Raw genomic sequence first — 27,961 nt, forward strand, 5'->3', positions numbered from 1 at the left:
AAAATGGTTCACGGATTACAAATTGATTAGCTGACAAAAATTATTTTGAGTTATGTGAAAACTCAATTTTTTTTTCTTTTTGAGAAGAAATGTGAAAACTAACTTGATGTAAATGTTTTTGTTATATCTATGAGAAAGTAATATAATTGACAAAAATAACATATGTTAGATTATATTCTAGATATACTTTATATAAAAGTAATATGTACAATATATTTATCCCATAAAAAGATTTATATGATTAATACATTTTTTTTTATAGATACATCATAAGGAAAGATGGATTTAAACATTAAACATATCCCTTAGAAACTATTGAAAAAGCCGAATTAACAAGTAGGAGATGTAGAGGAAGTGGGGCTCTATGATTTGTAAGTTATTTTTTGAATTTTAAAATTTTGTATTCCGTTCTTTCAATTGGCACATTTTTAGATAAAAGATCTAGGTTTTAATTCCAACTTATACAGAAAAACAATTGATATTTTGGTTTGATAATAAATAGTTACATAATCAGGAGCGAACGTCATAAGTTGAAACTCTCACTTTAAATCTTATATAATAGTAGTTTTGAAAGGGAACAATTATTTTTTTTTTTTTGAAAGAGAACAAATTTAATTAAATCTTGGAGTCAAAATTGGTCAAACACCATCAACTATTAATTGCTAGCTTAAACTATCAAAAGTTTCTAAGAAAAAAAAAAAAAGGGAAAAGGAAAAAAAAAGAAAAGTGAAGGACAATTTAAATTCGAAACGAGAGAGAGAGACGACGTCGTTGCACTTTTTCTTTTTTAACTCTTCCCTGGTCCTCTTCTTCCCAGTTCCCAGTTCCCAGAAATCAGAGTTTTGCTTCATTGCTAGGTTGATCTCACTCCATTTCTCTGCTCTGCTCCACGTAAGTTCTTTTTTTTTGGTCTTTGTATATATTATTACATAATATATATATATATATATATATATATATATATATTTATGACACATACCTATTATGTAAACATTGATATAATTAAAGCTGTTTTTGATTGTTGTTAGGTTAATATAGCTTACAAATTCCAAAACAAAAACTTATCATTATCCTATCAAAAAAAAAAAAAAAAAAAAAAAAACTTATCATTATCATTATCAGTATTAGATTAGATATAATGTCTTTGACAAATTATGTGTCCCATGAATTTGATGTACCTCGTTAGTTGTATTCTGATGTTGTTTTCTTGTAACCGTTTTATTTTCTCAATATTTCAGATTGATGTACCACTTTTTTATTATTATCATTATTATTATTTTTTTAATTTTAATTTTAATTTTTTTCATTGCTTAAAGTCCCAGTTTGAAAATATGCTTTACAAGTCAATGGTGAAGAACTTGTGTGGTTTTTGTGTTGTAAATGTATAATATGATTGACAGACTCTCCTAAAAATTGGTTCTTTTATATTTTGAGGCTGACTATCAGTTTTGGAATTTTGAAATTGATATCCAAATGGACAGCAAAATGGGCGAAAATCTGCATATTCCTGATGAAGAAATAAAAAGCACCATGGATAGGAGAGTGGATGTATATATATGGGATATGGATGAGACCCTTATACTGCTCAAGTCTTTGTTGAATGGGACATATGCTGAGGCTTTCAATGGTTTGAAGGATGTGCAGAAGGGTGTTGAAATCGGGAAGATGTGGGAGAAGCACATTCTTGATTTGTGTGATGGTTGTTTCTTCTATGAACAAGTATGTTTTCCTTTCTCTTGTATATTTATTCCCTGCATTGAGATTTGTTGATTTTGTTCTTTTTTATTTATGGTACAAATCTTATGTGAGTTGTTTTGTGGCTCCAAAGTTATATTGTTGAGTTCCCTGATTAAGAAAAGAGTTAGGTTTGTTGAGTTCGGTTTGATGATGCAGATTGAAAACTACAATAAGCCTTTTCTTGGTGCCTTGAGTGAATATGATGATGGGAAGGACCTTTCTGATTATGATTTTGGCCAAGATGGGCTTGGTCTTCCATCTGATGATGACAACAAAAGAAAGCTAGCATACATGCACAGGGTCATAGCCCAAAAGTATGAAAAGGTATAATAACATCAGACTGTCTGCTGCATAATTGGTGGTGATCATTTTAACCAATGTGATACTGCTAAAATAAAATAAGAAAGAAAGTTGAGATTACTTGCTTTTCTAATTATTTATTCATTATAAGGCCTCTTCCCTCTTTATCATTTCATGTAAATTGTGCTCATGTAAGCATACATGTGACCGACTTTGACTAGTATGTTGAGGGTCCATAACCAATCCTAAAATTATTGGACTAAGTCTTGGTTGTGACTGTTAAGTAATTGATTAAGCAAAAATAATTATGAGGTTTAAGCTTAAGATGATGATGCTGATATATTGTTGTTGTTGTTGTTATTGTTTATCTCTGCACTTTTTTTATTTATAATTTTTTATAAGTATTTATGCTTACAAATATATTCCTTTCACATGATTCATCAAGGTTTGTTTCTTCTGAACCCAAGGCCTTTGAACTTCAATGGCGTCTTTTGCCTGTCTGTGTCTTTTATGTTTCTGAGAGTTCATTTATGTGTTTCACTATAGTTATAGGCTAAGCTAGCCAGCATATATACTATATAAAAAGGGTTAGTAGATAAATTTAGGAAGGATTTTCATGTTGTATATGTTTTGTTGAAGATATCAGCTTCATAGGTGAACCAAAGATAGATTAATTAGTAGTAAAACCTATTGAATTGTATTTGTGCCGCATGTATTTTGTTACAGTTATGGATTAACATAGCTGGCATACCTAGGAAATATTTAGTGGAAACATTTGGGAAAAGTTTTCTTTGTGCATGTGTTTTGCTGATGATATAAATTTAATAGATAAAACTAAGATAGTGATTAGTTAGAACATTTGCGCAAGGCTTTAGAGAATCCAAAAGTGTTTTGAGTGCATTTGTGTGCCTATTTCTGCTTAGTTATAGATTGAAGATATGAATTTCCTAGATAAAACTAAGGTTGCATAATTATTAGTTAGAACTTTTAAGGAGGGATTAATAATAATAAAGTTTTAAGATGAGTGGCATTGAATTGTTTTTGAACTTAGTAAAGTAGGAGTAGAAAGGAGGGATAATGAAATTTATGATATATATGAAGGGAGAGTTTTGAAGTGGATTCTATGAATGAATGGGGAATTAGTTCATGGATTTTGTAAGATTACAATACCTCCTAGTTGGAAAGGTTATTTAAACATAATTTGCTCTATGCTTTTCATGCATAGAGTAGCCTTTCGTATGTATATCATTCTTACTTATCAAAAAAAAAAAGGTTATTTAAACATAAGGCCAGCATAAAATTAAATATTAGACTATTAAGTAGTTTGGGGATGAGATGAATCTAACATATTGTCAGATGTTTTGATAAATGAGTGGTAATAGGAAGTAATAAATACAAATCCACAGATAACTGGCAAACAATATTTGGCAGCAGATTGGTAAGAAACTGTTGTGTAGGATTCTTTGGTTATGCAACAAAACCATTGACTCCACCTGGAAAGTCTAAATTTGATTCACGTTGGAGGCTCTACTAGATTGAGAGGATGTCAAATAAAGATGCATCAGATATATTCCTAAGGTTTGAAAAATAGACAATATGGAATCACAAATTGGAGCAGTTTCTTTGTAAAGATACATCTTCATATTCATACTTGGTATTATAAGCACATTATCACCAATGTTATTTAGGTCCATCCCACTTTTGTGTAATTCATGGTATCTAAAATTTAAGATAAAAGCTAGAAAAAATCATTTTCTTAATTTTAATTGAAAATATTCACTTTCATGCTCTTCCACATTTTAGATATTATCAATAAGTTTATATTAAGCATTGCTAATAATACAACATTAACAACCAAGCCTTAGTCCCAAAGTTTTGGTGTTGGCTATTGCAATGGATCCATTCATAATAAAGAGACTAAGGTTCACTATGTTTGTCAACCTATGGCAACCGTCCTCTTTTTTATGAGCTTGGGGTTGACTGTGAACAAATATTTGACACTAGGCACAAACACAAGCATTGCCGATAATAGAGCTCGATAATTTTTTCTTTGTGGTTTGTTAGACTTCCTAACAGGAAGTTATGCTAAGATTCATATAAGCATCATTGATGATAAGACATCTTTTTAGTGTAATGTTTCAGTACATATGTTAATGCATACTTGATGCAGGACAACTTAGGCTTCCCACCTAGATTAGTCTCACCGTAGACCTTAGGTTTCCCACCTTAGGTGTTTGGATTCACCACCAAACAAACACAATGCAATATTTGCAAATAATCTGAATGATAATAATCATAGTCTGTGTATACAAAAGAAATCATTCGGAGCTTTATATGCAGCTTCCAGGAATCACAAAGATAAGGATAAATTCTTCTAAACAAATCCTAAACAATTTCAAATACTAATTTGATAATCCTAAACAATTTCAAAAACTAATCCGATAATCCTAAATGATGAACAACTAATCCTAACCAAACTCAAATATCAATCCAAACTAAACAAATAACTACGTTATAATCTGAAATTATCCACGGAAAATCTAAAATGAAATATTGAAATAACTTTTGGTTATGCTCCTGCATTATACTCCCTTGGTTTAAGAAAATTCGACCTTGAGTTTTGTAGTGATGAAGAATTAGGACTTTGGTGCATACTACTTCCTTCAAATTAGAAATCACCCTAGGAAGCACTGAGAGCAGAATAACCTTCAATTCCACAACACCATAGAACTCATTTGGAAACACAAAATCAATGTGTTGAACAGGCACAATTTTATCTTGAACCATAGTATCAACCTTTTAGATCTCATCAACCTGTAGATGTTCATCAACCTCATGGATCATGAAGGGCTTAGTAGCACTTTCATTAGAATCAACCTCCACATCAAGTGCACCCTCTAAATCTTTGCTCACTTGTTGAAATTTCTCTTCTTGTGTAGACTCTATAATAGGTTTTTCTTGCTGCATGAATGTTGAAACATCATCTATTGGCACTTGTACCTCTATTTCAACATTAGTCTTTGGTGGAACCTGAGCATCCTTTTTTTGAGTAGAAGAGTCTAGCAAAACCTTTATTATTTTTCTTAAGTCTTGAGCTATGGCGGTGAGTTCTTGATGGAAGGATGAGGTGTTTTCTTGTTGAATACTGTCTCTGTGGTGTAGAAAATTCCCATGAGAGGATTGAGGTTGATAATTCTCTTGATAGCATTTGGGAACATATTTCTCTCTAAGTATTTGTTTCATTTAATTCCAATCAGTTATGGCAGGCTTGCTCCTTCCTTTGCGATGATTCTCGATACTACGCCAAAAGTCTCTAGCTCTACTTCTCAATTTCAACCTGGCAAACCTAACCTTATTAGCATCTGGCAGACATATTTGATCAAAGAATTGATCCATCTCATCTAGCCAATTGATGAGGATCCATGGATCTGGACGTCCATCAAATATTGGCGCTTCTAAGACTACCATGATTCACAGGAATAGATTTTCAACAATTTGAAATGAACATTTAGTGGACATGATTCCCATGGCTGGAGCAATAAGTGTTGGACCTTGATTGGGCTGGTTTAGTGACCTGGTGCTGCCTTGGACATGGGTTACTTGGCTGAAGCAAAAGAGGTGGACTATGGACTCCTCACGTCTGCTGGAATGTTCTGCTTTTGACTTTTTATTTTATTTTATTTTTATTTTATTTTTATTTTTTAAATAACAATATTCAAGAACAACTACAATTTAAAACACTAGAGACGGAAAATTAAGCTAAATGAAACTAAGGCTTTAGAGGAAACTAAACAAGTAACATAGAGAAAAAATATCATGGAGGGCGGTGTTGGATTTGTCGGAGAAGAGGCAGCATGGACTCATGGGCGATGGTTGTTCTTAGCGCTCAAAGGTGGAGATCGGTGTTGGCGAGTAGCGGCATGGAGAGAACGGTGCTGGCTTCTTGTATTTCGGACCTGGCAATGTGGGTTTTGCATATCTGAATCTGTGGTTTTGTATGGGTTGGATTGAAAATGGGTTTGTGGTGTGAGAGTTGCTGTGACGGATTATTGATTTTGTTTTGAAGGGAATAGGGTTCTAAGTTTCAGAGCCTTGCATTGGGAAGAATGGTGGGATTACTAGTTTTGTGGGTTTTGAGGTGGAATTTGGGTTCTTTGTTTTTGAGCAGAGATGGCTTGATTGGTGGTAATTGCAAAGATCTTGCGAGACATGCTTGGAATGTTGATTATCGTGGGTTGTGCTGCTGGTTGGTGTGGGTTTTGGCTGGTCAGACGTGGTTTTGGGTTGCTGAAAGGGGGTGATCGGGTTGAGCTCTGACACCAAGTTGATGCAAGACAACCTAGGCTTCCCACCTAGATTAAACCCACCGTAGACCTTAGGCTTCCCACCTAAGGTGTTTGGATTCACCACCAAACAAACACAATGCAATATCTGCAAATAATCTGAATAATAATAATCATAGTTTGTGTATACAAAAGAAATCATCTGGAGCTTTATATACATCTTCCGGGAATCACAAAGATAAGGATAAATTCTCCTAAACAAATCCTAAACAATTTCAAATACTAATCTGATAATCCTAAACAATTTCAAATACTAATCCGATAATCCTAAATGATGAACAACTAATCCTAACCAAACTCAAATATCAATCCAATCTAAACAAATAACTACGTTACAATCTGAAATTATCCATGGAAAATCTAAAATGAAAGATTGAAATAACTTTTGGTTACGCTCCTGCATTAATACTGCTGAGAATGCTGAGGCATTTCCTAGTCTTAAGCTCCCTACTACTGTCCTATTGATTTGATGCTCAATGGTTTGGTCACTAGGAATGATATACATATTGAGCATTCACCTATTTCATGTTCTCTATATATTACAAAAATAGTCAGAATTCAGCCTAAATAAACATTGCCTCACCTTGGTGAACAAGATAGAGTTTTTTACTTTCCTCATCTTGTGATATTGCTTAAATTGATTACTTATATAAAAAAGAGATATTGCTTAAATTGATTATTATCCCCATTGTCTATATCAATTCCTCTGAGACACTGATAATTTGTTGTTGAAGTTCATTGAATTTTAACTCAAATTATTAACTAGGATTGCTTTGAACTTTACTCTAAGTCAAATTTTATTAAGCATAAAAGGTTGGAACTGACATACAGTACTTCATGGAATAGACAAGCTTTTATAATATTGATTCAGTTGTTGTTACTAATTTTTCTTGAAGAGCTAATTTACATTCTACAAGTAATCTTAGCCACGGTATGACCTTGTAGAGAAACTCAAATCTCTCTCTCGCTCTCTCTCTCTTATTTCAGGGTTTGCATAACCTTTTTGATCAAGAGACAATGAAACTCTGGAATGAATTGTATGATATCACTGATAAATATACAGATGGATGGCTCTCATCAGGTATGCTACTAGTCAGCGTGCAGCTGCAGAGAATTTAATCAATTCTGTTGATGGTTCCACTGTTTGGTTTAGTGCTTCATTGCTTCCTTCTTGTTGTTGATATCTATCAAATATTTGGCCTTTTGTTTTATCCTTCTTTTTACACAACTAGGAAAAATTGGTTTGATTTGATTTGATCACAAGGGGTAGCAATCTGCATACATAGTAATATATCATTGCTATATAACCTTCACATAATGTAAACCAGGGGCTTGTATCTACTAGAAGTTTTTCTATTCACTGATTAGTAACCTTTTATTAAAAGAAAAGAGGGGAATAACTTAAGTGCATGGGACTTCATAATCTGAAGTTTAAAAAACCAAAAGTCCTAGAAAAAGAATAAGGAGACGCTGCCTAAAGCATACCAGTCAAACAGTGCCCCGCCCCCCCCCCCCCCCCCCCCCTTCTCCTTCTCCCCAAAAATACTCACCCCCACACACAAAAAAAGAGCATATTCTGAGACATCTTAATGTGTGTTCCCTCATAGACCAAAAGGGACAAAAGTTCAAATCATACTAGCTTTATGCTAACTAAACAGTAAACAACGCTTTCTAACAATGTCACAACTTCTGAGCATTACGAGGGAGTACAAGCAGCCATATATCTCTTGCAACTGAATTGTGCAATAGAACTTATAGAAGATGATCAACTGTTCTTACAACTATTTTTGCACTACAAGGCCAAGATCTTTCTTAGAGCAATTGTGCAAACAAAGAAGGCAACTTTTGGAAGGGCCTTCATATGCCAATTATTCTTCCATGGGAGTATTAGAGCTCTTAATTAGAATGAATATCAAACTTAGCGGTTATCACTTCTTGTAAAGTCCAACACATTCTGTCTTCTTCTACTCTAATAAACTCATATGAATACAAAAATCAAATTGACAATCAACAGAATCAACGTTGATTCCATTATTGGAATCCCAATAAGTTTGTATAGGAAACTATAGAGGCACCCTTATCCATGAAAATTGGGAATAAGGAAACATTTTTTTAGAGCAGCCTTCTGCACCATAGATCATGCCCAAAATGGAACTGAAAACCCTTTGCAATTAGTGTCTTTGGTGTGTGTGAGAACTATCTAGTTTGCCTCTATATTTACAAGAAAATAGCAAAAGATGGTGGCAAGGGGGAAAAAAAGGGAAAAAGAAAAGGGAACTACTTGAATAGTAAACAAAATTGTGCCAACTAGCTCAAATGGTACTTCCTATTCCCTCAATAATTGGTTGGAGGGTAAGGTTATGGGTACAAACCCCACTATCCGTGTGTAATTACCAATATATATAAAAAAAAAAAAAAATGTAGATGAACTGTGATAAGATGTTACAATTTAGAAAAAATTTCACTAACAATTTTGTGATTGAAAAGTCCTAATAATTAACTATTTAAATATTTTCTTCTTCTACTGCTTTTATTTTATTTAAATATAAGGACTTTCTATACTTACTCAATTTTAGCCACGTTTTTCTATTAACTAAAATAAAACAGCATATGGAATTCAGTACAACCGCAAATACTGTTCATGGGAAGTGGGCTTTTCTTATTGTAATACTAGAATTGAGTAAATGTGCCAAAGGCCTTATAGCTTAATTGGCATCTCCTAGTGTTTCCTATGGAAACATTTAGATTACAGATGCCCCCTCGCCATTATAACCATCGAATTATCAAAAAGAACTCAAAAAATGTTTTCCTCTCTCTCTCTCTTTCTCGTGCGCGCGTGCTAAGAGAAGGAAAATTTAAAAGACAAGGATACCAAGGGGAAGATATTAACTTTTAAGAATGAGAAAGCACAATACAATGGTATGTACAGGTGCAACTTTGGGAACTTGTCTTAACCCAAAATACAAGGATAAACTCAAATAATTGTTATTTATAATAGCAGTTAATTAGATGTTGATTTCTCATTGGCTGTCATTAGTTAGTAAATGTATATAGTTTTGACTTTGTTTCATCCATAAAGTTAATGTCTTTTGGTAATTTAACTTTCTTCTTCTGTCATATATTAGTTTTATATGTCTTTCATGTTTATAATATTCTTATAGTAAGTTTTTTGTTTGAAGTATATGAATCTTAATTATTTATCTTTATAGTCCTTTGGTATTTGTTAATTTCATTTTTTTAATTATAAGTATAGGATAAAGAATTTATAACATATCATGTTATAGGTTATTTTTCTAACTTGGAGCTAAGTATCATTTATGTAATTAGCCTAAATCCAACCTAGCTCGAAGATCAACTTGACCCAACTTAAGCCCAAAAATCTTTAGACAAGCGGGTTCAGGCTGAGTTGTACAAGTTAAAGGTCTGGTTGGGCTGTGTTGAGGCTCTAGGTTGAAAAGCTTAAGTTTAGCATGAGTTAACCTCAATCCAGACTGGCCCTCCCATGCTGCAGTCCTATGTTAGGCAAGGAGTCATTATTGAAATTTATATATATATATATATATATATATAGGGCACGGATTTCCTGCACACAAGGCTGCAGGGACAGGTGTCAAAAAATAAGAGACACATGTGCAAGCACATTACCAGTTTAAAGAAAGAACTGCCGTTAACCTAATGTTCACGATTTCTCTCTCACATACACACTGTGAGACTGATACACGGCACCCCCTCTCTCTCTTTTCAAAACCCATCAACACCTCTCTCCTCTCTCTCTCTCTCTTATCCTCCTCTTCCTCCTTCGTTCTTCTCTGGATCCTCACACTAGCAAAATCGATTTCTCTCTCTATCTTTCTTTCTTTCTTTCTCTCTCTCTCTCAAGTAGACAGCAACAAATCAGTCTCTCTTCAAAACCCCTTAAATGCCTCTCTCCCTCTCATCCTCCTCCTCTGTTTTTCTCCATTTTGCTTGTTTCCCTTTCTGCTAATTTCAGTTTTCAACAGCTTACTCTTTGGCATTAGTGACTGGGAACTTCCAATTGTGAAGAACTGCATTAAATGATTCTTATGTCCTGACAAAATTTGAGGAATTAAAAAACAAAATCCAGATTACAGTGGTGTCCTCAAATGAACAAAACAAAAATTGATGCATCTGTGAAACTATAATGGCATTGATTTCTTACTTATACACAAAAAGCATACGACAATCAACTAAAAGAAAACTGTGAAATGAATTACATTACAAAATGAACACTAATTTACAGAATATAGGCCCAGCAAGGTAATGTGATGGGCCTAAATCAAACTAAAGTATTTTAGCATATGACAAGCTTTACACTGGAAAAATACTGCTCACTTAGTCAACCTCCTTTTGCGTGCTTAAGCATCTGTCCTGCAGAGTATAAGAAGCCCATCAGGTAAAGGCTGAAATCACTTTTGAAGGGGTTTTGAAGAGAGAGAGAGAGAAGGCTGCCGTGTATGTGTGAGAGAGAAATTAACGTTAGTTTAACATCAGTTCTCTCTTAAAACGGCTCATGTGCGTTGCACATGTGTTTCTCTTATTTTTTTGACATCTGCTCCTGTATGCAGCAACTACTGCAACCTTGCCTTGCCCATATATATATAATTTTTTTTTGTAGGTAATAACTTGTATTAAACGGGTTCAAAAGGGTGCATCACCTTAGTACATTGGGGGCATAAGTGAAAATAATGAAAGAATACTAACATCAAAAGTTTCACGACAAAATCCAGCATAGAAGAAGTAAAGCAATTAGTAGCAGCTATCCATTCATATAATGTTCATACCACTTCCCCATATTAGTGGAGGCAGGAGGGATATTGAGGGGAAAGAGCCCCTTTAGGTTTGAGAACATGTGGTTGAAGATGGATGGGTTCACAGATAGGGTTCATTCTTGGTGGAATCGATATTCTTTCTTAGGTACTCCTAGTTTTGTGTTTGCCAAGAAGCCGAAGGCTCTGAAAGAAGATATTATTCAGTGGAACTGTAGTGAGTTTGGGAATGTAGGTCGTTAGAAGAAAGAATTGTTGGAGGCCTTGAAATTTTTGGATGCTAAGGAAGGGGAGTATGGCTTTTCTGAAGTGGAGATAGGTGAGAGGGCTGTGGTGAGATCTCAGATACAGAACCTTCTCTCTTTGGAAGAAGTCTCGTGGAGATAGAAATCGAGGATGCTATGCATTAAGAAAGGAGACAACAATACAATACCAAATTCTTCCACGAGGTGGCGAATTCTAGGAGAAGGTATAATCATATTAGTATGGTGGAGGTGGATGGGGTTACTTATGAGAACGAATCAGAAATGGTAGAAAAAGTTGTACAGTTTTATAAAAATTTGTACAAGGAGACAGAGGAATGAAGGACTTTTGTGGAAGGTTTGGAGTTTGATTAGATAGAGGGGCTAGAGAGGGACTGGCTTGAACGGAGGTTTGAAAAGGAGGAGATTCTTCGAGTTGTCAAAGAGTTGGAAGGAGATAAAGCTTCAGGTTCTGATGGTTTCACTATGGCCTTCTATCACCATAGTTGGAGAGTTGTGGAAAGAGATGTCTTAGTTGTGTTTGAAGAGTTTTATCAACACAGTAAGTTTGAAAAATCTCTTAATGCAACTTTCATAGCCTTAATCTCTAAGAAGAACGATGCTTCCTATATTCGAGATTTCAGACCTATTAGCTTGGTGGGGAGTGTATACAAGATCTTGGCTAAGGTTTGGCAAACTGCCTGAAAGAGGTTTTGGATCAGCTGATATCTGAGTCTCAAAATAGTTTTATGGGTGGTAGACAGATACTTGATTCAGTTCTTATTGCTAATGAGTGTGTTAATAGTAGGGTGAAGAGTAAGATTCCGAGGGTTATTTGTAAGCTGGACATGGAGAAAGCTTATGATCATGTGAATTGGGAGGCCCTTCTAGATTTGTTGAAGAGAATGAGATTTGGGGTGAGGTGGTGTTGGTGGATCCGTACATGCATATCTACAGTCCAATTCTCTGTCTTGTTTAATGGGTCCCTGGCTGACTTTTTTGGGAGTTCGAGGGGATTGAGACAAGGAGACCTACTTTCGCCTATGTTGTTTCTGGTTATGATGGAGGTCTTCAGTAGGATGATGAAAAGAGTTGAAGGGGCTGGTTTATTTCGAGGTTTTAGGGCTGATAGTAGACAGGGTGGAGGGGTATGTGTCTCGCATATTTTGTTTGCAGATAATGCGATTCTATTTTGCGATGCAAATGAGGAACAAATTCTACATGTTCGGATGCTTCTTCTTTGTTTCCAGGCTGTGACAGGTTTAAGGGTTAATGCTTTGAAGAGTGAGATGGTTCCTATAAGGGAGATTCCTAATGTCCATGTCTTGGCAGAGATTTTGGGTTGCCGAATTGGATATTTGCCTATGCCCCACAAGTTTCCTACTATTTGGAATCCTATTTTGGAGAAAATTGAGCGTAAGTTGGCTGGGTGGAAGAAGATGTATTTATCAAAATGTGGAAGACTGACGTTGCTTAAGAGTACATTATCTAGTCTTCCTACTTACTTTTTATCCCTTTTTACTATCCCTACGCATGTGGCTAATAAAATTGAGAGGTTGCAAAGAGATTTCTTGTGGGGGGGATTCCAAGACACATTTGGTGGGATGGGACAAGGTGTGTGCACCTCTGGAAAATGGTGGATTAGGAGTAAGGAAGTTAACTACTTTTAATAAATCCCTACTAGGAAAATGGTTATGGCAGTTTGGGGTTGAGGAGTCAAGGCTTTGGAGAAGGGTTGTAGCTCTAAAGTTTGGGAAGGAATGGGGGGATGGACTTCCAAGTTAGATAGAGGGGTACATGGGTGTGGGTTGTGGAGAAGTATTCGAATGGGTTGGGTGGCTTTTAGCAAAAATATTCGGTTTGAGGTAGGGGTGGGGGATAGAGTGAAGCTTTGGACAGATCAATGGTGTTGGGGATTCTCCACTTCAATTGACCTATTCGGGTGTGTATGGGATTGCTTCCAATAAAGAGGCATTAGTGGCTTCCTCTCTTGAACGGTTGGGAACAGAGGATCGGAGAAGTTGGGATGTTCGCTTCATTCGGAGACCAAATGATTGGGAGATAGGGGGTGTGGATAAATTTTTCAGTACTTTGGGTTCTAATTTACCTCATACTGAGAATGAAGATCGTATGCGATGGAAGTTGACGAAGAATAGGGATTTTGATATCTGATCGTTTTATAATAAGTTAAGAAGTCCCTTACCCATTATCTTTCCTTGGAAAGGTGTTTGGAAGGTGAAGGCTCCTCGGTGTGTTTCTTTTTTTGTATGGATTGCTGTATGGGATAAGATCCTTACAGGTGACAATTTGAGGGGTAGAGGAAGGGATTTTGTTGATTGGTGCATTATGTGTTGTTGTAATGGGGAGACGGTGGACCATTTGCTACTTCATTGTGGCAAGGCTTATCGGTTGTGGAGTTTGGTTTTTAGATTGTTTGGGATTTTATGGGTCTTGTCAAGATTGGTTGTAGACTCTCTTTGGTTGGTGGAATTGGCTTGGAAAGCATTCGTCTAGCATTTGGAATTTAGCTTCGTTGTGTCTAATGTGGTGTCTTTGGAGGGAATGTAATTGGAGGACGTTTGAGGACATGGAAAGTTCTGATGACTAGCTATTGGCTTCTTTCAGTGGCTCCCTTTATGACTGGTCTAGGTCTAGGGCTCTAGGACTCACCACTAGTGATTCTCTCTCTATGTTTCTTAGCTCTCTCCTTTGTAATTAGTATCTTTTCTTTCTTTCTTTTTTTTTTTCTTTTTTTTTTCTCCTCTCCTTGTAATTTTTCTCTGCCTTATTTTTTTCTGCATAAGGCAGTTTTCTTGAACATACATCTTTTTTACTTATCAACAAAAAAAAAAAGGGCCTTCAAATTGGCTGACTGTGGAAACCAATACATGGAGATTCTCTAGTTTCTAGATATAAATAGTACCTCTAATGAAGATGAAGATGATGACCAATCCTACGAATTACCTGGATAAGTTAGTTTCCTCTAGAAGAGAGACAATACCCCTATAATAATATTAAAAACACCTACTTCATTTCCCATCCCATATATGGCAAGCAGCTCAGCCGAAGAAATTAAAGTGGACTCTATCCATGTGGTTCCTGCATGCACCTGTACTCCATGCAATCCATAATTTCTCAAGGGCTCGTATCAAGAGTAACTTTGAAGGTCAAAGGTGGGAGATTTCACAAGAACTGAAATGCTGAAGGATAGAGCCAAGGAGGCTGTGCCGGATGTTCAATTTCTCAATATCACCAAGGCCTATACCCAAATGTTAATAACAAGCTCAAACTTTTGAGACATTAGGACACTGTTGTAGTGTGTCACCCTAGAGAATGAATGTCTGTAAAGGCTCTGTTCCTTGCTTCCCAGATGCTTCAAAGGCATTGAGGATTGGAGTTCTTCATAGCAGATTCTTCCTAGACCTACCAAAACTAGGGAAGATAAATTCTGAAAGATGATAATCTGGACAAAAAAATGAGGAAGAGATGAATCTGCACTTCATTTTGGTGTTCTGTACGTTGGACTAATATTAGGGGATGGGACCCTGTACTTTCCTCCCTTTTGTAGTATGCCACTAGTGGTGATTGTAGGGTGCTACAGCCTTGGTAGGAGCCTCAACTTTAGAAGCAAATTGGAAATCTGACTCTTGTACTGGTTAAAGCTTAGTTTGCTCAATAGGGTGGTGATGTGGGAAGCGCAAAGTCAATTTTGTTTTATTTAATTTGAGGAGTCAATTGGATTTTATTTGAGGTCTATTTAGTTAATTAGGTTATGAGTATTTTACTTAATTCCCTAGATTCAATTTTATTTTTGTAATTCAATAATTGGGCTTTTCTAAGAATTAGGTTTAACCGTTTAAGTCATAGTAGTCTATATAAGCACACTATTGTATTCCAATGGAGATAGTTTATAGTTTACTCAAGTAATAGAATTATTTTGGAGTTTTTCCCCAAGTAGCTTGGTGTTGTTTCCTCTTGCTTGGTGCTGATTATGAACAAGTCTAGGGGCTGATTCTTAGGTTATTTTTATTTTTCTGTTCTTCAATTTTTGTGTTTCATCCATTTTGGTTGTCCTATGTTAGGGTGATAATATACGGGTAAAGGATTTTATAAATTTAGGATTCAGAACCTTTTGGAGTTAAAGAATCTTCCACTGGGAATGATATCTAAATGTTGACAACTAGACATCATTTCTATTGGATGATGTTAGAGGCCTTGTTTGCTTCCAATTCATTTGGTGTTGTTGCAACGATAAGGCTTCATGAAGTCCCATATTTTGCTTTCTTTGTTGGAACTGATTGTCAGAGTGAAGCTCTATTATCAAAACTATAATATCAAATATGGTAGGATGAAAAAGGAAGGTTTGGATATTGGATTGGTGTTATAGGTTGCTATGGAATTGTGGTCTATGGTTTTGGGTTTATTTGGAGTAAGTTGGGTTATGCCACAGTCTGTTGTGGGCCTCCTAGCTTGCTGGCAAGGTAGGCTTAGTCGTCATTGAAATGGTCATGTATGGTTAATTGTTCCCCATTGTTTAATGTGGTGTCTTTGGAGGGAAAGAAATAGTAGATGTTTTGAAGATAATGAGAGATCCATACCAAACCTCAAGTTATTTTTCTTTAGAACTTTATTGGATTGGTTGTCTGCTTTGAGAAACCAATCATTCTCCTCTTTTCTTGATTTTCTTAATTTTTGAAATTTTGTTCTTGATTGTTGACTTCTGTACACTCCCTGTGTACTCTAGGGTGTCCCTTTTTTGATATCAATAAAACTTATTACTTATAAAAACAAAAAAAAAAAAAAAAAAAAAAACGAGTTTAACTAACTGACGAGGGAATTAAATGGAAAAAAGGGGTGCCATCTCACCTTTAACCAACAAAAATTGAATAGAATATTTCCCTGTTTGACTTACCCCCAAACTACCCTGTCCTGGTGGCTATAGTGTGGTATAAAGTAAGCTACGGATTTCTTCAGCTGAAAAGCTTTATTCTGTTAAATAACATTTCTGATCCAGACCTTTGTTACAAATTTTACAACAGCAGGCTGCATTCCACTCAACAGAAAATCTTCTTAACATATTTTTTCCGGAAATTTTCTTGTAATCGTACCCAGTGCACAAAACTTCCACTTTTTGTGGGGTCTAGGAGATTTTCTTGCAATGGTTTTTAATTGTTGAGAGGGCTGATTTTTATGAGCATGATCCTACCTCCTAGAGAGTATAGTTATATTTCCTAGATGGAAACTAATTTCTAACTTCACCACCTATTCCCTGTTCTCATTACTAGGGTACTTGAGAACCCGTTTACCGTTTTTAGTCGTAATGCTGATAGGCAATATTTAGAATCTTCTGAAATTGATCTCCAGAATTATACAAAATTTTCTATTCATAAATAAGATATCCTCCGCCATACTGCAAGAGAAAAGGGTTGTACATAACAACTTCCAACTTCTAAGTGGAGGGCTGATTTTTATAAGCAAGATCTTACTTCTAAGTGGAGGGCTGATTTTTATGAGCATGATCATACCTCCTAGAGAGTATAGCTATATTTCATAGATGGAAACTAATTTCTAACTTCACCACCTGTTCCCTGTTCTCATTAACTAGGGTACTTGGAACCCATCACTGTTTTTGCATGTAATACTGATAGGAAAGATTTAGAATCTTCTGAAATTGATCTCATAAGGGTTTTTCCAGGAATTATACAACATTTTTCTATGCGTAGGGAAATAAGATCATTTTCCATACTGCAAGAGAAAAGGGTTGTATCATAACAAATTCCAACCTCTAAATGGAAAACAGGGTTCCTTTTCATGCCCTTCAAATTCAATAAACTATGGAGAAATCAACCTGCTTGGTTTAACGAAGAGTCCCTTTCTGCAACTGAAGCAAATATATATATATATATATAAGAGAGGGAGAGAGTGAGAGAGAGAGAGAGAGAGAGAGAGAGAGAGAGGACTTCTTCGTTAGTACCTTTAGATGCATTCAGCCATCACCTATCCTTGCATTATTTTTTCCATAACTCTCCAAAAATTTGGACCATCAAATTCGTCCTACATTTAGGAAGAGAGATGATGCAGAAGGGATATGCTGAAATAATTTTGGCTGCACTCCCTGCATCAAGAGGTCTCCTCTCTGTAATTTATTCAAGAAAGGCCTAGTTAGCTGAAAAATAAACTAAAAATTTATTCTGACTGCTACCCTTCTTGATAGAACTTGTTGAAGAGGAGAAGGGCATCAATAATTTGTCTAAATTGGCAAATAAATGTTTGAGAAAACATGGTTTAGACCCCAAATTACGGCTTATATCAATTTTAAGCTAAATACTAAGTTTAGCGCAATTGTTAATTTAATTAGCCAATTGATATATGCATGGATACACAAATACAATAGCAAATCCCAAAACAATCGCAAGTATCCAAAACATCGTGAATCGGGTAAAAACTCTCCGGTGCCTATAGCACCAACCAATATCACTTGTAAGAATAGTTGCAGTACATCACACTTACAAACACTTCAAGCTATCCAAATGAAAATGTATTCGAGCTCCCCACTCCTACTCGCACCTGATTGCTCTAATCCTTTCTCCTCACTAGCTACTGGTTCCGCAAGTTAAGCCTCCAGGAAATTCATATGCTCCATGGACGAAGCAAAAAGTGGAGTCTTGGTCAAAGCAAGCCACCCCATTCTATTACCATCCATAATTGGGAGGCAAGACCAAGTCTCCTTGGCCACTCCAAGGCCTCTTGAAAATTTAGGGATTGCTCCAATGATTCCCAGCACCAAGCTTTGACCAAGATCACTCAAGGTATCTATGTGTATAAGGCCTGGGTCTCCTCTCTTAGGATTCAACAATTTGAGAGGGTGAAGGTAGAGACTACAAAGAGTTCTCTTCTAAGGAAAATGGGTAGCTTTCTTACTCTTCAATCTGAGAATTGGGTGTGTAAAATCATGGGTTTTAGAAAGATATATGAGAGGGTTACTTGGATGGGTACAACAGGAAAGTGTGTAATTGAATTCTCAAGTTCTGGCAATCGCGCTTGACCAAAAGTCAGTTGAGTGTCGAGTGAGACACACTGCCAACTGATTTCAAAAACTGCAACTCAACTGAGATCTCAACTGAAATCTCCAACTTGCTCGACCAAGATTTTTTTTTTTTTGGATAGGAAACACACACTTTGAATATTAATCAAAAAACAACAGAGTTTACATCATGCAGAATTGCTAATTCTAAGAAAGTAGGACAATTCTCCATCCATATACACTGATTAACTATGCCCTTGGCATACTTTTCTAACAAATGAGCTGGGGAATTTGCATTACGCTTTACATGAGAGAAATCCACGTTATGGAACTCCAAGGCAGCTGATCTAATACCCATTATCACTGCATCAATCGATGCTGGAGCAGAGAAAGAGTGACTCAACGCCCTTGAGACAATGAGGGAATCACCTTCAACAATGAAGTCTGAAACACCAAGCAGCTTTGCGAATTGTAAACCAACTTCAACAGCCTTTGCTTCCGCTTCAAGTGGTCCCAGTGGTGCATGAATTAGCTTACACGTTGCTGCCACAAATTGGCCACTCTAGTCACGTGCTAGAACACCAACACCCACAGAATGCAACTCTGGAAATATTGCGCCATCTACGTTGAACTTGAAACACGGTGCGTATGGTGGATTCCATCTCATAACGTGTTGAACAGGTTCCGTAGCAGCTGGCAGTGAATCCACAGCAGTCTGATATTCATCCAGGTAATGCACCGCCCATTGTAGGAGCTCACTTCCTTCTTTGCGTGTTCCACTGTAACAAACAGAGTTCCTGTTACCCCACATCGCCCACGCACAGGTCACCAGAGGCTCAATATTTTTCGGTGAGATTTTTGCATCCATCATTAAGCACCAGAGTAAGTCCTTGAAAGAACACAGTTGGTCCAACACGGCGGGAAAAACCAGCTTCGATGCAGACCAGACTTCTTTGGCACAGCTGCATTTCCAGAAGAAATGAATTGAATCTTCAGCTCCAACATTGCATCCCTCACATGTATCAACCTGCAAAACATTCCTTTTAACCAAGTTAGTTTTGAATGGTAGGATGTCTCGGCAAGCTCTCCAAGTGAAGTGCCTTATTTTATGAGGCACATTGAACTTCCATATCTGTTTCCAAAAGCTCCATTCTTGGCTGCCATCAGAGGATGAACCCATGGAATCATTTAGAGACATTTGTGACAACCTAGTAGGCGTTTTTGACAGAAAAAGCTCCATTAGAACTCCAAGCCCAAATCTGTTTGTCCTCAGGCAGATTAGAACTTATAGGGATGGCTTTTATGGCCTCTGCTTCATGCGGCAAGAACAAGGCATCAACAACTCCGATCTTCCATGAAGCTTCTTCCTTATCTATCAACTCACCAACCTTCATATCTTGTGGCATGAACAACTTGGGAGATGAGACCATAAAAGTTGAAGGCTTAGGCAGCCATTTATCACCCCAAATCCGGATACTCTCACCATTACCAAGTCTCCACCGTAACCCATAATTAACAAGAGATTGAGCAGACATAATACTTCGCCAAGTAAAAGAAGGACTATTACCCAAAACAACCTGTGAGAAATCAGATGTGGGAAGGTATTTAGCCTTCAAAACCTTGTACACCAGTGAGTCATGACCTTGTTGAAGTCTCCATCCTTGCTTCGCCAATAAGGCCATGTTGAACTCCTTAAGTTTTTTAAAGCCCATCCCACCACAGCTCTTCAGAGTACATAATTTCTCCCAACTCATCCAAGCTATTCTCCTCTCTTCATTTCTTTGCCCCCACCGAAAATTCCGAATCATACTAGTCAAATCCTCACAAAGAGAGTCAGGCAATTTGAACACACTCATAGTATACGTCGGAATTGCTTGAGCCACAGCTTTTATCAATACTTCTTTCCCTGCCTTAGACAATTAACTTCTCTTTCCAACTAGCAAGCTTTTTTCTTAATTTGTCCTTAATAGAGTTAAAAGTGTTCTTCTTATTCCTACCCACCAATGATGGCAAACCAAGATATTTTTCATGGTGCTTAATTACCTGGGCCCCAAACCTCTCTTTAATGGCTTCTTGAATATCAATAGAAGTATTGGCACTAAAAAACAGAGAAGTTTTATCATGATTTAACTTCTATCCTGAAGTACCCTTATAAACCCTCAACACCCTTTGAAGGGCTTCACATTCCTCTATGGAAGCTCTACAAAATATCAAACTATCATCGGCAAAGAAAAGATGTGATATTTTGGGACCCCTACGGCAAACTGCAACTCCCCCCAACCTTCCATTCTCCACCTCTTTCTTAATAAGAGCAGAAAGACCTTCTGCACATAACAAGAATAGATAAAGAGATAATGGATCACCCTGCCTAATTCCCCTACTTGGAATAATATGCCCTTTAATCTTTCCACTAATCTTCACAGAATAAGTAATAGTAGTGACACACTTCATAACCAAAGCACACCATTTATCATCAAAACCTAGCTTATGCATGATTTTTTCCAACCATATCCACTCTATCCTATAATATGCCTTACTCATATCAAGCTTTAGAGCCAAATCACCCACTCTTCCACTCTTCTTTTGACTAATATGATGCATCATCTCATATGCTACAAGAACATTATCAGTGATTAACCTACCATGCACAAATGCACTTTGGGTATCACTAATAATAGAAGGAAGAACTTTTTTCAACATATTAGTAATGGCTTTTGATGCAATTTTATAAACCACATTACAAAGACTAATGGGTCTATAATCTGTCACAGTTTTTGGCTCTTTACATTTAGGAACAAGGACAATATGACTATGATTGAAGTTTGGTGGAATGATACCTGAATTGAGAAAAGCCAAAACTGAAGAAGTAACCACACCACCAATCTTGGGCCAAAAATGCTGATAAAACAGTGGAGGCATGCCATCCGGTCCAGGGGACTTCAGAGGATACATTTGCTTAAGGGAATTTTTCACTTCAACTTCTGAAAACTCCCTTACAAGAGCTTGATTCGTCCTGGGGGTGACTTTATGTTGAACTGCATCTAGAATTTCTTCAAACTCCGAAGAATAACTACTAGTAAAAAGCCTCTAATAGTATTGCAACATCATCCTCTCCACATGCTCATCACCCTCCAACCAATTACTATTCTCATCCATTAAACCCTTTATGAGATTCTTTTTATATCTTGTTGAAGCTTTCTCATGAAAAAACCTGGTATTTCTATCACCAGATTGCATCCAGCTAATTCTTGATCTTTGCCTTCACATATCATCCTCCTTATCCATCCAACAATTCAACTCAATTCTAGTGTGTCTTAAATATCTAATTATATCCGGAGTTGAAGGTTGCAGCTCTAACCATTCTAGCTTTTTTTGTAATTCAGCCACTGTTTTCCCCACATTACCAAATTCTACACCATTCCACACCTCAAGTCTAGCACGACAACTCTCCAAGCATCTATCAAGAACATCACCCAACCCTCCAACCAAGCCATCATCCCAAGCTTCCTCCACAATAGCCCCACACCTTGGATCTTTTAACCACATTGATTCAAAACGGAAAACCCGACCCATCCTCTTTTTTCTTGGCTTTGCAACAAAGTGAAGAACAAGAGGGGAGTGAACTGAAGCCGATGATGAAAGATGGGTAAGCTTAGCCATAGGAAATAAATGAAACCACTCCACCGTAGCCAAAGCTCTATCCAACCTCTCTCTAATTTGAGTCCCATCCTCTTTTAAATACAACCAAGTAAACAATGGTCCCGTAAACGGCACTTCCTTAAGACCACAACAATTAATAGTATCAACAAAATATTTCATTTGCTGCCTTGTTCTAGTACTTCCCCCCTCCTTTTCAGCCATGCTAGTAATTTCATTAAAATCCCCAATTGCTAACCACGGTAAAGATTATGTTCCATGTAAATGCTTGAGTTTTTGCCATGACTCCCATCTCCTAGAAGTATCAGGTTCACCATAAAAACCTGTAAGATGCTACCAACCAATACCATCCTCCCCATCAATCCATGCATCAATATGTGAATGAGAATAAGTCTGAATATCAAGCCTAATTTTTTTTTTCCAAAATAAAGCTAAACCACCACTACTTCCCCTACTAGGAACAATAGGACCATTTTTATATTTACACCAATCACGGACCTTTAACATCCGATCCAAACCAGATTTTGTCTCCATTAAAAAGACAATATTGGGATCTTGTTTATTGATTACCTTGACTAAGGCACAAATTGTCCGACGGTTCCCAAGCCCTCGGCAGTTCCAACTTAATAGATTCATAATGCCCGGTGGGGTTGCATAGCAACCTCCGCCGATATAATCTGTTCCTCCCCAAAAAGAAACTGTAAACTTTCATTGTTATTGACCTTACTTTTCTTTTTAGCACATTCTGTCTTCTCTGCATCACTTAAAAGCTCCTTGCTCCTCCTCTTTGGACCTAGTGCATTTCTAAGAGGCAAAAACACACCAGGCCGTGACTTATTATAAGCCCTCTTCCATGTACCTTTCTTGAGCCCATCCGATATAGAACAATTGCCTTTGCCTTTCTCTTCAGCAACACAACCTTTCTTGAGCCCATCCAACTGATGGATATTTCCTTTGCCTTTCTCTTCAGCAACACAAGAAACAGTAGCCTTTGAAGTGGGCTTTGTAATTGTAGCACAACCTGAATTGAGAACGGGTGGGCCTTGTAAAGTGGCCAAACCTTTTTTCATTTTAATTTCACTCCACTTGGGCCTGCTTTTAACCGGGTCACTGCATTCAGCCCTATCTCCTTTGCTATCGTCCAACAGACACGAGACCTCAGTCCCCACAACATGCTTTCCTGATGAAACACGCTTGCATGTAGTTAAGTCTTCATCCATAACTTGTACATCAACCGACCCCAAGAGAAAGGCGCTATCGTCCATCAGCTGCTCCACACGGATTGAGTTTGGATTCAAAATAACTGGTTCTGATTGGATAGCTTGATCCAGGTCAGCAATTGTTGCCTCAAAATCCGGATGAAGTTTCCCAGCAACATTGGTAACTTTTCCATCCTTCGCAACCGTCTCAACCACCGCACCACCCTTAGACAGCCCACCAACCGAACCTTCATTGACTACTTCACGGTGCATCTGCCCTAAAACTATTCCGCCATTATCAACTTCCAAGTTTGCAGTCTCCCTAACAGTGGGCATCAGTAAACCACCTCGGTGCAAATCAACCTCCCTTCTCACAAAACTACGATCAAAGTTTGCAGAAACATTGGTTTTATGAAAACCAGCCTTTAACCATTTGCCATAAGGAAGTTCATGGTGCTGTTCAACATGAAAAGAACAATCACGTGCTTCATGACCAATTCGACCACACTTGAAACAGAGCCCCACTAAGCGTTCATATTTAAAGCCAATATAGACTTTATCTCCTTCAGGACTTGCAACAACACCACCCCTACGTAGCGGTTTCTCCAACGGCAATTCAACCCTTACACGTAGAAAGCGTGCTTGATCTGATGAAAAGGCTTGTAAATCGACCTCCACAACCTTACCCAGTCCACTCCCAATATCTCTGCCAACTTCCTTAGATAATAGATCAAAAGGAAGGCCCCAAACCTAGACCCACATTGGTATTGAAATGAAACGAACAGAAGAAGCAGTCATACCCCGCTCCCATCTACACAAAACTAATGGATGATCCTCAAAACTCCATGGACCATTTGCAAGCACCCACTTCAACTGACTCTCCATGGAAAATTTAAATTGAAATACACCATCACCAATGTTGACAATACGAACATCAGAACCCATCTTCCACACAGAACGCAGTAGAGCCTTGGCAGCACGTTGATTATAGGACTTGTTTGTGAGAAATTTTCCCAACAGACTTAGAGAGCATTCTTTCAACATTCTATCCCTATGCATTGTTCCAACCCTAATAACCACCCCTTCATCCTCCGTTAACTTAATGTTTTGTAGTTGTTGGACAAAATTTGAATCCATAATTGAAGCACGTAAAGACTAATAAAAGTATAATACAACTAAAACTAGTAAAGAAAGAGCAAATCACAATACACCGTCTCACCAAAAGCGTGAGAATGAGACTCCCATGAAGAGAAGAAAACTCACCTTACGTGAGAAGGAATTGCTTGACCAAGATTGTTGATGCAAAAACTCCATTTCCAGCATTTGGCCTCTCATCTCAGATACAATATTGCCCACAAATTGCCCACAAATGTACAATTACATAGAAGTTTAATTTGAATGAAAATACATCGAAATTGGCACAGAATATGCCAACACTAAAATCCTAACAATGTTCTTGTTAAAAGTGTCTATGATGGGAAATAGTGGTTTCAACTCGTCTCCTTTTAACTTATAAAAAAAGGGGAAATAGTGGTTTCAAGAACGGTTAATTTATGAGCCTGAGAGCACTTTTGGCAGTAACCTTGTAGTGTTTGCTAATTAAACTAACAGGTCCATGGGAAGAAGTTCCCTAATATTGGGATTGAGGGCAAGGAAGATGGAGCTTGTATTCTTTTAGTGTTGTTTATACCATCATATCATGCCAATCTGCTTGATAATCAAAACAGGCATGCATCTCAATCTTTTTTTTTTTTTTTGATAAGTAAGAAAGATGTATAGTCAAAAAGCTACCTCATGTTAAAAAAGCATAAGGCAGACCAAAGATTACAAAAAAAGAAGCATGCATCTCAATCTTGTACTTTGGCAAGACATTTCATCCCTGCAGTTATGCAAATGGTCATTATTCATTGGAATGAGTACATTACTTGGCTTCCCTTTGCCTTTGTGTTGATTAATTTTTGATTTTGTGTTCTATCCTGCCTGATAATCCTGTGTAATAACTTGTCTTGTTGTGGTGTCTGAAATATATTGTATTTGTGCTTCTCTCACAAGTCTAGCTACTATTGCATGATTGGTTTTACTTATGTTGCTCATCCTCATATTGATGTAGCACGAGCTTTCTTGGAGCAGTGTTCAAGTGGGAAGACAGACACAACTTCAACTGCCTCTGCTGAGGGGATGGTTGACTCTTCTGATTCATCGTATCAGCATGTTAATGTTCTGGTGACTTCTGGATCACTGATACCCAGCCTTGTGAAATGTTTGCTCTTTCGACTTGACAATCTGATAACACATGAAAATGGTAAACCATTCTTTTCTTCATTTCATGTTTAACTTAAATATTTATAATACCATTGTTCGACTTAAGCTTTGTTTTCTGACTCATAGGTATCTGAACTGCCATTATCTGTTTTTGCTTAAATGGCTTATCATTGTATTGCCTCTTCCTGTACAATGTTATGCTCTGTTGCCTGTTTAAAGTGTAAGCTTCAGTTGAATTTACAATTTATCCAAAAAAAAAAAAAAAAAGCTTCAGTTGAAGTTTCCTTGATAGATGGCATAGTGTTTCCAGATCATTTTTGAGGTCATTTCTTGTCAAAATAACAAAGGTGGTGATATTGACAATCAATTTTACAGTTTGAGTGAGCTCATGTTGTTGATGAATTCTAGTTTATTCCTGTTTTTGTTACATAAAAAGGTCGTACCTAGTGTACAAGGTTCTAGCTTTTGTTGGATTTGAGAGAGGTGGTTGGTAGGTAGCCTTACTCTCAATTTTGGTGAGGCTAATTCTTGGGATGGACTTGAATCTGTGACATATTGCTTGGGTAGAGGGCACTTGCCAATGCACCAAGTTTTGGCCTATTTGTTTCCTCACACACACATGTTTAGGATCAAGTTGTACTTGGTGTAACGTTTTGGTAATGTTACACCACTTTATAACTTTAAATTGGATTAATATTTTGGAAATCCCATTAATAGATTACATGCTATATTTGTTCTTGATGCGTATTGCGAATTTCATGTCACTTGGATATTGTTTACTATCCTATTCATTGATATAATTTTAAACTACTGAAAATTTAAAATATAAACATTTTATAGATGAGATAGCTATTAGTCTTTAATCATCTTGATATTTTTAAGTATGGAGGGTATAAGGTGATAATGTAATCTAATGGCGGATTTATAAAGAACTTATTTAATACAAATTTACTAAGTGGTGTAATATTAGGAAGAGTTACACCAGGCGTGACTCAAACCTAACTCATATATATACTCCATTTTTCTATGAGAGTCGTTCTAATTCCCGTCTGGAATTAAATCAATACTTATTTATGCTAAGACAACCCGGTAGGTAAGCGTACCGCCACTTTAAGCCAATGGGTGCAAATAGCCAGGCTTAGTCGATAAATCTCATGCCAAAGGTTACGCCTATCCATGGCCAGACCTCTCTTCTCGGCCAGCTTTCATTATGCATTTCTAGGAAGTTTGTCAGCCAAACACAAAAGCATGACAATATTTCTACTTATCCAAGAGCATAATATGTGGTTTGCAGGTTTAGACCATTTCCTTGATGTGGATGGCATTAGAAAATGACCTTTGACTTAATCATAAACATTAGTGTTGTCTAATGCAGAAGACCTTTTTTGGTAGCGGGATTTTTCTAGAAACCTGCCGAAACATGAGTTGCAAGAGCATGAACTCATGTTTCCTGCCATTTGAAGTGTTTACATGGTTCAGTTGTTTCCTGCCAGTTGATGCATTAGTTCCAGTTGTTTCTCTTGGCCTATGTTAATATCGCAATTTATAAAACTTGATTATGCACTTATCCTGCGCCGCCCCCCCCCCCCCCCCCCCCCCCCCAAAAAAAAAAAAAAAAAAAGCAAAAGGAACTTGATTATGCATTTATAATTTTCCCCTTTTATTTTTTTTAATATGGATCTTTGGTAAGGCTACCTACCATAACCTCTCTCAAGCCCTGCAAAAGTGGTAGTTTTGTGCATTGGGGACGACCTTTAAAATATATAGATCTCTAGCTTTTATATAAGCTTAAGTTGTAATGGTTAGTGATAGTTCTGTAATTCCTTCAGTTTACAGCTCATGGGAAGAAGGGAAAATCCAATGTTTTCAATGGATCAAGGAGCGTTTCAGCAGTTCAAATGTTCGTTTTTGTGTAATTGGGGATGGATGGGAAGAATGTGAAGCTGCAAAAACCATGAGATGGCCATTTGTTAAGATTGATCTGCGACCAGGCAGCTCTCACAGGTTTCCAGGCCTCACATTGAGAACAGTAGGTTATTATTTCTCTGTTGTATATGGTAGTCCAGGTGCTGAAAATGACAAAGATTAAGTCTCTCTCACCATCTGCACTTTATATTTTTTGCTTCCCTGGAATTTTTATCTGTACATAGAAACAAAGAAACATTGGTGGATGTCGATGTTTTTAAACAAAAGTATGAGTCAACCAATTTTGATGACCGTTACTACATTAATCATGGTCCACATAAACCAAGTGTTTTCCCTGAAGATATCTATGTCATCCGACAAGATTTTTTTTTTTTTTTTTTTGGAATAGCATTTGTAGATTCCATTATTTTTGTATATGTAACATCAAATAATTATTGTTAAATTTCTAATCCTTTTATTTTGCATTAACTGCAAGTGCTCTATC

At 36.9% G+C, this 27,961-nt stretch overlaps 1 protein-coding gene across 1 annotated transcript; it reads left to right on the forward strand.

Moving 5' to 3' along the window:
* The first annotated feature begins 718 nt into the window (after positions 1-718).
* LOC126709244 (eyes absent homolog) lies at positions 719-27,959 on the forward strand. Its single transcript, XM_050409388.1, has 6 exons — positions 719-891; positions 1,482-1,719; positions 1,894-2,061; positions 7,368-7,461; positions 25,400-25,591; positions 27,381-27,959. The coding sequence occupies exons 2-6, from the start codon at positions 1,486-1,488 to the stop codon at positions 27,638-27,640; spliced, it is 948 nt and encodes a 315-aa protein (XP_050265345.1). The 5' UTR covers positions 719-891; positions 1,482-1,485; the 3' UTR covers positions 27,641-27,959.
* Positions 27,960-27,961: the final 2 nt, after the last annotated feature.

The sequence above is a fragment of the Quercus robur genome, chromosome 12 (genome assembly GCF_932294415.1).
Source record: "Quercus robur chromosome 12, dhQueRobu3.1, whole genome shotgun sequence".
Taxonomy (NCBI): domain Eukaryota; kingdom Viridiplantae; phylum Streptophyta; class Magnoliopsida; order Fagales; family Fagaceae; genus Quercus; species Quercus robur.

Coding starts and splice junctions, on each gene's coding strand:
- LOC126709244 (XM_050409388.1), top strand. CDS start 1,486: ATGGGCGAAAATCTGCATATTCCTGATGAAGAAATAAAAAGCACCATG. Junction 1,720..1,893: donor GTTGTTTCTTCTATGAACAA/GTATGTTTTCCT, acceptor TTGATGATGCAG/ATTGAAAACTACAATAAGCC. Junction 7,462..25,399: donor AGATGGATGGCTCTCATCAG/GTATGCTACTAG, acceptor ATATTGATGTAG/CACGAGCTTTCTTGGAGCAG.